At 45.2% G+C, this 12,143-nt stretch overlaps 1 protein-coding gene across 8 annotated transcripts in view; it reads left to right on the plus strand.

Moving 5' to 3' along the window:
* TRAPPC9 (trafficking protein particle complex subunit 9) overlaps positions 1-12,143 on the plus strand; it is a 566,520-nt gene that overhangs the window by 17,521 nt on the left and 536,856 nt on the right. For 7 of the 8 annotated variants that reach the window (XM_053208248.1, XM_053208250.1, XM_053208253.1 and 4 more), the window contains 2 exons: positions 711-839; positions 9,061-9,087. In XM_053208248.1, coding sequence (XP_053064223.1) covers positions 711-839; positions 9,061-9,087 — 156 coding nt within the window. The remainder of the gene's footprint in view (positions 1-710; positions 840-9,060; positions 9,088-12,143) is intronic. The other variant, XM_053208249.1, reaches the window with a different exon arrangement.

The raw sequence follows: 12,143 nt of genomic DNA on the forward strand, positions 1-12,143 counted from the left end.
TGTAACCTGCACAGAAAAAATTCTTTGTGATCCTCAGTGATTTTCACAGCACGAAGGGGTGTTAAGACCAAAAGGTTTGGGGAGCGTTGCAGTCATAGACATGAACACTGTAGAGTAACTTAGAAGGCCTGGGGCCGAGCTTGATTCTTAGGCTCTGCCTGCCTGCCGGCCATACTCTAAGTAACCGTGGCTGCCTTTGAGGACCAGACAGGCTTACAGGTGTTTGCTCCAAAGGAAACTGATGCATTTAGGGCGTATGGCGGGGCAAGGTGTTGTGGGCCTGCTTTGCTGTCTTATTTTTGAACATTTTCGATCCAGAGCATCTGTCGCTCCCTGGCTCTGTAGCGTCAGGGTCTGGCACTGGGCCTGCCACGTGGTGGGCACTCAAGTGTTGGTGACAAGGATGAAGAGGCTGGCCTGTTTCACGTGTGTGCTCAGTCTCCCAGTGAGACCTCGAGTCTCCCGACAGTGTTCTGTGTTGCCAGCTTCGGCATGGGCGTGGGAAAGGTAGTGGGTGGTATGCTCCTGTTGGGAACAAAACCCGTGATCTGGAGGAACCATCTTTGTTTTGGGGAGAAACTGGCATTTCTACATAATTGAATTGTTCCGTGTTCAGATCATTCTTAGGCCCTGCAGGTTGAGCTCATGATGGGCCACTAACTTTACTAATTGTATTTTTTTTTTTTTTGTTTTGTTTTTTAAACACCCAGCTGCCCTTGAAGGGTTATGTTCCGCGTCTGTCATCTGTCACTATCCTGGTGGAACTGGGGGTAAGACTGGAGCTCGCAGGTTCCAGGGGAGCTCTCTCCCTGCTGAAGCAGCCAACAGACACCGACCAGGTAAGCTCTGTGCCTTCCTCCCGCCCGGATTCCTTCCCTGTCTCTTAAGCATGCAGGAGTAATTGATTACGTTTCTCTCTGAGTGAATGAAACCTGACTAATGTTTACATAAAATAGAAAAGCCGTTGAGTCAGAAATCTTGGACGAGACGTTTTCTTCTGATTTTATTGAGTACTGATCTTATGGAATCTTACTGTTGATGGATTACAATGATTGTTTCATTTCTGGAACACTTGAATAAAGTTTCTTGGTAGACTGGCCTCAAAGTTCTGTGCCTGGGTCTTTTTCCTAATTTTTGTGTATTTAGGAAAGCTAGCTCCAGGTGTCAACTTTAACAGCTAATTCAGGGCTTGGTCTCTTCCTTAGTTTTCAGTTTGATGACATTCTTTCTCTCTTTTCTTTTTTAAAGGTTAGTTATTTATTTTGAGACTCCCGTGAGGCGGGGAGGGGCAGAGAGAGAGAGGAAGAGGGAGAGGGAGATCCCAAGCAGGCTCCACGCTGTCAGCACAGAGCCTGATGCGGGGCTTGATCTTACGAACCATGAGATCATGACCTGAGCTGAAATCAAGAGTCGGACGCTTAACAGACTGAGCCACCCAGGCGCCCCGATGAAGTTCTTTTAATAAGTTCAGTTTGATCTGCTTAGGTTTGTCAGCACCAGTGAGGGATAAAACGTCTTCTTGGAGGAGCAGACTTACAAGTGTTTTTCCGAATAAACTTGAGCCTTTTGACCCTTAAGGGATGAACTTGTTATACTGCTTAGGTCATGAAGATAAGAGCAAAGAGTGTGGAGATCAAGGCCTCATGCCCAACCTTGAGGTGGTTTTTGATCCATGAGATTCTTTGACACTTTTTCCCCAGACAGAAAGCCCTTGGTAGTAAATGCGTATTGGGTAGGGGAGTGGCTTGAATGTATTTTGTCCTGACTTCACCTGTGACCAACAGAGAGTGAGACGCGACCTTCGGGAGCTGGTTTCCTGCGGCTGCACAGTTGTGTGTAGGGCTGCATGGGTGGGTCTGTAATGGTTCTAGAAGAGAAGATATTTTATCCTTCTTCAGCACAGCATCCTGGATGACTTCAGTCGTCCCCCAGTTACTTGATGGGAAGGGAAAGCCGGCTGAGAGGCCGAGCGCGTGGCTGTGGCCCTGGCTGCGGCCCTGTGGCCCTGCGGTGGGGCTCTCCCGTTTCCCCAGTCAGTCTCCTGCACATTCTGGGAGTGCCTTCTGGTGGGGATGGTTGTTTCCCCCGTGATTTGAAGAGTTCTGATGTGTTGAGACTGTTGTACTGATGTGATTAGTGAGACTCAAGACTTTTTAGAGAAATGTTTCATTTTTCCACTTTGCTGAGTGTAGGAAAAAAAAAAAAAAAAAAAAAAGGTTTAAACTTTTCTGAGAAACTGCTCTGTCTGCAGTAGAGAAGTGTCTTTATTTAGCCTCGCGTCGTGTAGACCGCCCGGGCGCTCTGACTGTTGGAGGCACCGATGGGAAGGCTGTGCAGTGAAGCTCAGGTGAGGGCAGACAGAGCTGGGCTGACTTTACTGCCCTTCTCGCAGAAGAGGGTTCAGGTCTGCTGCTGTGCTCGGTGGCACGGACAGGCGTGTCGTTTTGTCCTGAATAGTGACCCCGGGGCTGTCCACCGCACCCTGCTCTTACGTCATGGCGGATGGCGTCAAGACCAGACGAGCCGGTTGTTAACATTCTCCCTGCATTTGCGTCCATTCCTTCCTCAACAGCAGAAATGCACATTGTCCTTTACTGTCAGCATTTACTATCAGTGGGACCTGGAGCATTTAGGCTCCTGGTGCCTCAGTTTCTCTGTCTCCAGAACGGGGAAGGTAGTGACAGTATTCCCCTCCTAGGGTTCCTGTGAAGGTGCCCGAGATGGACCTGTCCTACCCGGCCCTGGGTAACTGTCAGCGACAATGTCATCGAGAGTGTTAGGGTGAGCAGTAGGTAGTTTGAAGACTTGGTGATGTGAATTAATGAGTACGGTTAGAATACCCCAGACATCTCGGATCCGGCAGACGTCCTTGGATGAAAGGAAATTGTTTCTCTCCTAACATCGAGTTATTGTAGTTGCAGAAGAATTCTGTAGTCCCTGCCTCTTTTGCTTTTGTTCTTTTTTTTTTTTTCCTTCAACTTTCTTAGTATTCAAAAGTTAGAAGCCAGAAATTCTTTTATTCTGGAAGCTTGCATGTGAACTTGTAATGCTATAATTAATGGACAAACCTTGGTTTATTAAGAAAATCAATAGGACATTCTGCAGTCAATGTGAAGAGAAATGCTTATTGACTCGTACATGTTTCTTTTTTGTGGTTACCTCTACGCTTTGGTCTGTCTTCATGTGTTAATCATCACCATCATTGTCATGATCAAAACAGCTATGGATTACTCAGCACCTGCCTAGGCCAGTGGCTGTGCTCAGCGCTGTCCTTATGTCCTGCCTCCCAGCAGGTGTCGGAGGGCACATATCAGTATCTCCTTTCTGCAGGTGAGGCACTGAGGCAGAAAGAGCTGGGCCCCAGCCCCTGGTCATGCAGCCAGCGAAGGCAGACTCGGGGCCGGGCCCCAGGTTGCGCTGACTGTGCAGCTTGTGTTCTGGGTTGCTGCTCTGATCAGCCGCCCGTTGACTGGTTTCCAGAGCACTGGTGAGTTCATCACTGCCACGTTTTAGTGATCTCAGCCTGATGAGGCCTTAAAAGAAGAGATCAGTGAGACCATGAGACAGAGGGACATAGATTGAAATGATATATATTAAAAAAATTTTTTTTTTTTAACATTTATTTGTTTCTGAGAGACAGACAAGGCACAAGCAGGGGAGGGGCAGAGAGACATGCACAGAATCCGAAGCAGCTCCAGGCTCTGAGCTGTCAGCACAGAGCCCGATGTGGGGCTCACGGACCGTGAGATCACGCCCTGAGCCGAAGCTGGAGGCTTAACCGACTGAGCTGCCCAGGCGTCCCTGAAATGACATATTTTTGCAATTGATTTAGTCTCAGCAAACAATGTAAAAAGTTACCATTTTAGTTTCAACTCTGTAAGCGCTAAAAAATAAAACATTTAAAAATGATTACAGTGCAAAAGAGAAGTGGGCTTTGAAAATCCAGCCATCGTTGCTAATGGCTTAGCCCTTGCTTTTCTCTGGTGATGCTTGTTGGGAGAAAACCTCCAAAGACAGAAATGGTTTTCTGTAGGCATTAGTACAGAAGAAAAGATTAAGTTAGTGAATGTTGAGAGAAGGTAAAAACCTAGACTCTTCTCTTTCTGCTGGTGAGCACGCAGATTCTATGGGACTTGGGACTTGCTTTTTATGGCCTAAGTATATTTCCTCACCTGTGAAATTTGAGTGATGTTATTTAATTTGTGTGATTATGAGAGTTAGCTGCCTTGTATACAAAGCACCTAAGAGGTGCTCAGTAAGCATTTGCTGTCACAATAGCATAGGTTATTTACAAGTATCAACCCTGAATACTGAAGAGGGCGGTTTGTTTCTGATGCATGCTCCATACGTATATGCATATGATAATACGAGTATGATTGAAAGTGATAGGGACCCAGTTACATTGTTTTAGTGGGGTATGAAGCTTTGATGGGATCAGTGTCGTTCTAGTGACATAGGGAATAGCTAAATTGCCTTAAGATGGAGAACTTAAAGATTATTTGTATAGAACGTGTGTTTTTACAACTTAGAATTCATATTGCCATGTAACCATTAAAACCTTTACATTACATAGCCAGTATGTTTAGAAAACTTGATGTTGATCTGTTTTCAGGGAATAAGCTTATCTCTTTTGTGAGTGAAGAAAATTTTGATTTTTTTCTGTACTCTTAATAGGTTAAAACAAGTCAAAATGTTCATTTGGCATCACTTTTTTTTTTTTTTTTAAATAGAGGGAATAATAGAAGGGGGGAACTCATAGTGTTTTACTATGTAAATGAACATTTTTGTATTTCAACAAAGTTGTATGATGTAGTTACCAGCTCTTTGGGCAGTATTTTGCAAGACACTTAGAGTACCTACCTACTGCTAGAAAAACACCGATGTGACCTTTATGAACACAGGGTTAGTATAGATCTGCCGGGTATTGGTAAGTGCAACATGCCAGGACTAGGAGTAAGCTCTCCTGCTGATGGCTGGAAGGACAGATTCCCTGGGTCTCAGTCTCCCTGTCTGCAAAACGAAGAGGCTGGACCCGACGCCCAAGACTCCTTCCCGTTCAGATTAGTTTCCGTGAGCCTGTGTCTTGTTTATATTCGGGAGTGTTGAAGATCCCAGATCAAGTGCTGAATACGCCCCCTTCCCTGAAGCTGCCGTGTGCTCGCTGTGTGTTCGCTAAGCCTTCGGTTAAGGTGTCTGAGCACCCTGTTTTTAAAACCCTTGCTGATCTTTTTTCTTACCGCGCAGGCACTTTCTCGTGCACCTTTTCCAGCAGCGTAGAAAGCCTTTCTGTGGCCGTAGGTGGCGCTGTTGCACCTTTGAAAAGTCTCAGTCTCACTTTTCCTGTTTGTCAAAGAAGATTTATTTAACCAACAGTCCTTTAATTTGATTTTTTTTTTTTTTTTGTTTCGTGTTTCAGAATGGTACAGCGTCCATTCTGTCTAGGCGTTCCACTTATATCTTATTTTTATTCTGTCATCTCGGCGTGAAAATTTCAGACGTGCTGTGTGAACAGTGGTGAAATTGGACTTTCTTCCAGTGTTAGAAGCCAGGCAGCCGTGATTTCATAACAGGGGTAGATGCAGCGTCTGGAGCACCTTCAAGCTGAAGAACCGCGAAGTCTCCGAGGGTTAATCAGCGGAAGGTGATTTGGTTTCGGGGACCGAGCCTCGTGTTTCGTCTTGGGCGTGAGTGTGCAGGCCGCCACTTGGTCGTGCGAACTGGCGTCAGTTCTCTGAGATTTTTCCTCATCTGGATGAGGGTGCTAATGTCTTCTTTGGAGAATTATGAGGATTAGGGAGAAATTATGTCAAGCGTTTAGCACAGTGGTTATCTCGTAAAAGAGCTCGTGAACTTTAGCTGTTATGTTGCACAAAGCCGTTATTTTATACTCTTTGGCGATTACTAAAATTGGAAGTGACAGTTCCACGAAGAAAGATGCAGTTAAGAAGTGAGTGAACGGTTTGAGGAGGGTCGGTAGCTCCTGTGGCCGTAATTTAGCGGCAGCGTCAGAGATGGGGCGTTCTGTGGTCAACCCACCTGAAGTCACGGAACTGTTCGTTAATTAAGCGTATGTTGGGGCTTAAGGGGTCCAATAATTGCACTCCTGTGTTCTCCACCAGCCACTGGGAGATGAGATGGGAGTGGGCAGGAGGAGACAGATGTCACCTTTATTACTGATAAAGCCACATTCTCCACGAAATTTAGGGGTGCAGGAAAATGGGCGTGTTCCTCCTGTATCTGGAACTGGTCAGACCGGCCCAGGGGGCTCTGGGCCTGAGAGGACCTGCCCAAGTCTTCAGGACACTGGGGAAGCTGGGCACCCCAGGGAAGAAGAGGGGTTCACATGCCCAGCTCGCCCCCCAAACTTTCCCGAAGCCACGCCACGCGTGTGAGGAGGACGAGCCGGGCCACACGGTCAGGAGCATTATGGGGAGAGCCCTCCTCGTGGGGACCGGAGCAGTGGGAGGAATGGCCTCTTCCTCCCACTTTCCCCAGGTCACAGGGTAGAGCAGAACGGTACTCCCCAAGAGCTTGTAAATGGGACAATGAGGAACTATGGAAGATGATTAGAAGGGAGATTTGTGAAGTCACCTTAATAGTTACCGTTCGTTGAATACTTCACATGTGCTATCCGTATTTCTCAGAGCGTGCCTGATGTAATCCCTGAATCCTCACAGCATCTGGCAGGGTAGGCTTGATGATTGCCCCCATTTTACGGATGTGGACACTGAGGCACAGAGAGGGTAGGCAACCCGACCAAGCTCACGGAGCTGGCGTCAGAGCAGGCACCTGGCAGTGTGGCTGGGCTCCCGGAGACTGGTTTCAGGTGTTTCTGGGACGTCAGCCCGTCTGCAGGTCTGCATGTGTGTCTGTCCATCAGTCAGCGCTCTGCCAGCCTAGAAAGACTGGCAGAGGGAGAGTTACGCAAGTGTTGACCGTGGTGTCCGTGGGAGTCACCGTGGCCAGCCTCGATTGTTCGTCCAGGCGGCAAGTCCGTCCCCCTAACAGATATTTGGTCTCAGTGAATCTAAGAAAACCCGTCCTGCTCTGCTTCTGCCTGTGATCTGGCCGTTGAGGGGCAGTGTGCTCTTGCCCTGTGATATTTGCACTGTGATATTTGGTCTGATCGGTAACTTTTTTGTCTTCTGTTACACTAACAAGTTCAACCTCCACTCTTCTTATGTTAGTCTCTTAGGAGTTCGGTTAATGTGAAATCAGTCCATTGGAGCCTCATGATGCTGATAATCAAATCTCAGAGCCCATCAGGGTACTTGTAGCCGTGGAGACCGGGCTGCAGGACACCCTTTCGCTCACTGTGCGATATCCTCAGACAGCACCCACTATTCCTGTGTCCCCCCACCCTTCCGAACAGGCCAGATAACAGACAGCAAAGTACTTGGGCTGCTCCTCCCAGTGAGAACACTAGTAAGTGGCTGGAGGTGAGCTAATAAAAGGAAAGGCTCCCAGGAAGTCCAATTAGATGTTAAAGTCCATTTGGGAAAGAACTGTCTACTTTTTTTGTGGCTGAGCTTTTTCTTTGCTGTTTGAAGAAACTATCTGGGCCATGTGGCTTACAGACTCACACGGGATGAGATGAAGGGAATTTAAAAGGCAGACGAGGGTTGTTTTAGGCGGTCCCTCCAGGCCAGTGAGAAGTGATAGTCCTCGGCCTGTGTGAGACGTGAGACAAAGACTCTTACACACGGACGAAGGTGACTTTAAAAGCCCTGCAGTCGCAGTGCACTTAGTATGGGGCCCGGTTCATCACTACATGTGCCGAGAGGTCAAGTAATTGATGGTTGTGATAATGACTGTGCTGAGGCAGGAAAAAGTTTCAGTCTCATTCCCTATTTAACAGACATGGCACAATGTAATATACTCGAACAGGTTTTCCAATGAAGGAGAAGTTCGTAGGGTCATCTGGAAGCCCCCAGTTCCCCAAAGTGTCCCCGTAGGGGAGGTCTGTGTGTTCTTCACAGGGCACGTGTCTTGGGGGTGGGACGGTGGGCATCCCTGGCTCCTCGGAGCTACGGTTTCATCATCAGCGGTGTGGGGCTAATCGTCCCTGTCCACTCTGTGGGGATGCTGTGAGAATCACACGGCCACACACAATGTTGTCAAGCACGTGCTTGGTGTATAGCTGGTATGCAGTAGAAGCACCTGTTTTTTTTTTTTTATGTTTGTTTTTATTTTTTAAATTTTATTATAGTCATGGCTTTCAAATCGCAGTGATTTTTTTTGTCTTCATTTAACAGTAGAGATTGCAGTACACAAAATAGCTCTTAAATAGGATTGTGGGGCGTAGTCTCTGTATAAACAATTGAATGAATATGCTGTTTCAATAAGACTAGCTTTTACTGGGACACACCTTTTTGAACTTGTCAACATATTTGCAAATGATTGTAGCTAATGATAAGCACAACTCTTAGATCAGTGTTTCTTCAGGTGACAGGGAATTCTGTCCTCCAGAGAAGGCTAGTTGGATCTCATTAGTATCTGGGTAGTTTAGCAGATGATCAAGGCTTTCAAAAGCTTCTTGATAATAGTGAAGTTAACTGTTTTGTATTGCACCTTCTGGAAGTTGGAAATCCGTAGCTGGTGAAGCGTGCAGCGATTCAGTGAACGAGTGTGAGATTTCAGGAGGGTAGAGCTAAGTTCCATATAACCTTCCAATAACTTTCCCCTCCATTCCAAGCTGTGGGCATATATTTGCACACAAAAAAATTACTGTTCCTTTGTCGTTTGGCTTATTTGTGGGAATAAGAAATTCTCCTTGGTTAAGGCGAGCAGGGGAGTATGCACTTGGAAGGTGGGAGGGCAGGAGGCAAGAGGCACTTTACAGTTTGTGCAGGGTGTGGGTGATGGCAGCTTTTTTTTTTTCCTTCCAAAGCAAAAAGGCACCAAACTTGTGACATACTGTTATTCAGAATTGCTCTTCTGATCAGAGAGACGTGCCTCAGAGTTTTCAAGGCAATGTGAAGCATGAAATGTGATTAGTAGTTGTCTTTAAAAATAGTTTTGTTTTCCAAATAAAAGACCATACTCTGTTCTTTCTTCCAGGGGCACAAGAAGTTCTCATTGATCCAGGTACATGATCTATGTGCTTAGTTTCTTTTGGTTCTTTAAGTGCTTGTTTCATGGTGGTGTGAGTGAATGGTTAAAATTTCTGGATTATGATCTTTGGAACATTCTGATTTAAGTAACTTTAAATCAGAACTGTTAAATACTTGATTATTGTGTGGTCTTTGTTTGATGGGGCACCCTGCTGATTTATGTTGTCTGTTGAAGAGGTATATTCTTTGTCTCGCATGGTTACGTGAATGATTTGCAATGATTTAAAATTCTTTGAATGCATCGAGCATGCTTATCCAGTTAATTGTGAATTTATTCATAGTAATGACTTTACTTTGATTTTGTGGTTTATGCTCTCTCAACATGAATTTAAATTCTTTACTGCATTCTGTATATGTGTTCTTAACAGAGAAAGAAATTTTGTGTTTTACAGAGGTGGGTTTTTCTTTCTTAACTTCTGTAATTAATGCAGCTAAATCTCTTTTATTGTAGTGCCCAATTATTTCATAATGAGCTCTATTATTTTCTGGGTTAATTAGAATCAATGACAAAAGATAAATAAAAAATCAAAAAATTTCTTCCTTTGAGGAGTAGAAATTGGACAGTCATGCTAATAAATGTTTTGTGACCAGTGCATTTATTTCAATCTCACAACGTGTCTCCGTTCTGAAATGAAATTGCTTCAGATTTGCAGATTTCTGTTTTCACATCTGTGTTGAATCCTTCCTCTAGAAGATGTTCCATGATAGTTTCTTTCTTCCTTTCTCTTTTTTTTCTTTCTTTCTCTTTTCTTTCTTTTCCTTCCTTCCTTCCTTCCTTCCTTCCTTCCTTCCTTCCTTCCTTCCTTCCTCTCTCTCTCTCTCTCTCTCTTTCTTTCTTTCTTTCATTTCCTTCTGTCCTCCCATCCTTCCATCCTTCTGTCTGTCCTTCTTTCCTTCTGTCCTTCCTTCCTTTCTTCCTTCTTCCCCTTAGGTTATTGAGATATAATTGACATACGATTGTGCTAATTTCCTGACAGGGTTTGTGGAAGGTGTAGAGAAAGGAAAACAAAGGACTTTGGTTTGTTTTCTGGAGACCTGGGTTGCGATGAGGAAATAATTTGGGGGTGGCTGAGGGACTGAATGACCCCCCCAGCCCCCCACTGAGAAGCTGAACAATTACATTGATGTCGGGCGTACTGATGTTTGATCAGTAGAAGTTGCTGAGCCCAACCTGGCTAGTTATGCCTGATGGAAGTACTGCATTTTAGTGTGTCAACCACGACTTGCAGGAGAAGTAGATACTTACACCAAGTAGAAGTAGCTTTGAGCTGTCAGAAAACCAGTCCTTTGTTGAGAGAAAAGAATACATCTTTTTTATTCCTGAAACTTTTCAAAATGAGGTTGAATGGAAATGAAATCGAGTTTAGAGTAATGGAGGTAGAAGGGGGCGGTCTACGGGTTTTGTCATATGGGGACATGTGGGAATCCTGTGGTCGAGGTTGCAGCTGGCAGGGAAGGACACAGAAACCAGCATGGGGTGTCCCAGAGCATCTTCTGTAGCAGTCCCAACTTGATCTTTGTTCCTAGGGGAGGGCAGGTAGAACATTGAGGTGCTGCTCTCTCCCTACCTCCCAGCTCCTGCCACTCTGCTTCTGGCCTCTGCTCACGGGGCCTTTGGTGCCAGGGCCAACTTCCTCACTAAGGTCTGATCTTTCAGGCCTTAGTCTTGAGGGGGTTCAGAGCAAGTCTCCGCAAACTGTGCCTGCTTGGCATGTGGCCTATTTGGAGTTGAAGGCAATTGGAACTTTGTGGGATCAAGAGAAACTTTAGTTCCTCTCTTAGCTACCTAGAAGAATCTCAGTTTGGTATCTTTTCCAGAATAAGAGTTATTACCAATGATAAATTTTATGTACATAACCCGTATGGAATGCAAACTGGTGTAGCCACACTGGAGAACAGTGTGGAGGTTCCTCAAAAAACTAAAAATAGAATTACCCTATGACCCAGCACTTGCACTATTAGGTATTTACCCAAAGGATACAAAAATACAGATTCGAAGGGGTACCTGCACCCCAGTGTTTGTAGCAGCACTATCGACCATAGCCAGACTATAGAGAGAGCCCAAATGTCCATTGACTGATGAATGGGTAAAGAAGAGATGTATGTTTACAGTGGAATATTACTCAGCCATCAAAACGTATGAAATCTTGCCATTTGCAATGACATGGATGGAGCTAGAGTGTATTATGCTAGGCAAAATAAGTCCATCAGAGAAAGACAAACACCATATTATTTCAGTCATATGTGGAATTTATTTTTTTATTTTTTATTTTTTTAAAAATATAATTTATTGTCAAATTGGTTTCCATACAACACCCAGTGCTCATCCCAACAAATGCCCTCCTCCATGCCCATCACCCACTTTCCTCTCTCCGCCTCCCCCCCCCCCCCATCAACCCTCAGTTTGTTCTCACCTTAAGAGTCTCTTATGGTTTGCCTCCCTCCCTCTCTGTAACTTTCTTTTTTCCCCCTTCCCCTCCCTTATGGTCTTCTGTTAAGTTCCTCAAGATCCACCATATGTGGAACTGAAGAAACAAAACAGATGAACATATGGGAAACGGGGAGAGGAGAAGAGAGGGAAACAAACCACAAGAGACTCTCAATGATAGAGAACAAACCGAAGGTTGATGGAGGCAGGAGGGTGGGCGATGGGCTAGATGGGTGATGGGGATCAAGGAGGGCCCTTGTGGTGATGGGCACTGGGTATTGCATGTAAGTGATGAATCACTGAATTCTACTCCAGAGGCCAATATTGCACTGTATGTTAACTAACTAAAAATTAAATTAGAAAAAAAAAGGAAAGAAAAATGACCCATCTGTATGGCAGGGCATATATCCAATTACCAAACATGTGCTTTTCTTCTTATTGCCCTGTGAATTGTGCTCTTTCCCTTTAAAGCCCAGGCCTTTCCCATTCCTTAGCTCAGGATGGCGTAGGTTCATCATTTTACCTTTCTGTCTCTGTAGCTCATGAACATGGGGTTCCTGAATGCACGAAATTAAATTTCGTTTTCTGTTAATTTGTGTCAT

This window comes from Acinonyx jubatus, chromosome F2 (genome assembly GCF_027475565.1).
Source record: "Acinonyx jubatus isolate Ajub_Pintada_27869175 chromosome F2, VMU_Ajub_asm_v1.0, whole genome shotgun sequence".
Lineage (NCBI taxonomy): Eukaryota > Metazoa > Chordata > Mammalia > Carnivora > Felidae > Acinonyx > Acinonyx jubatus.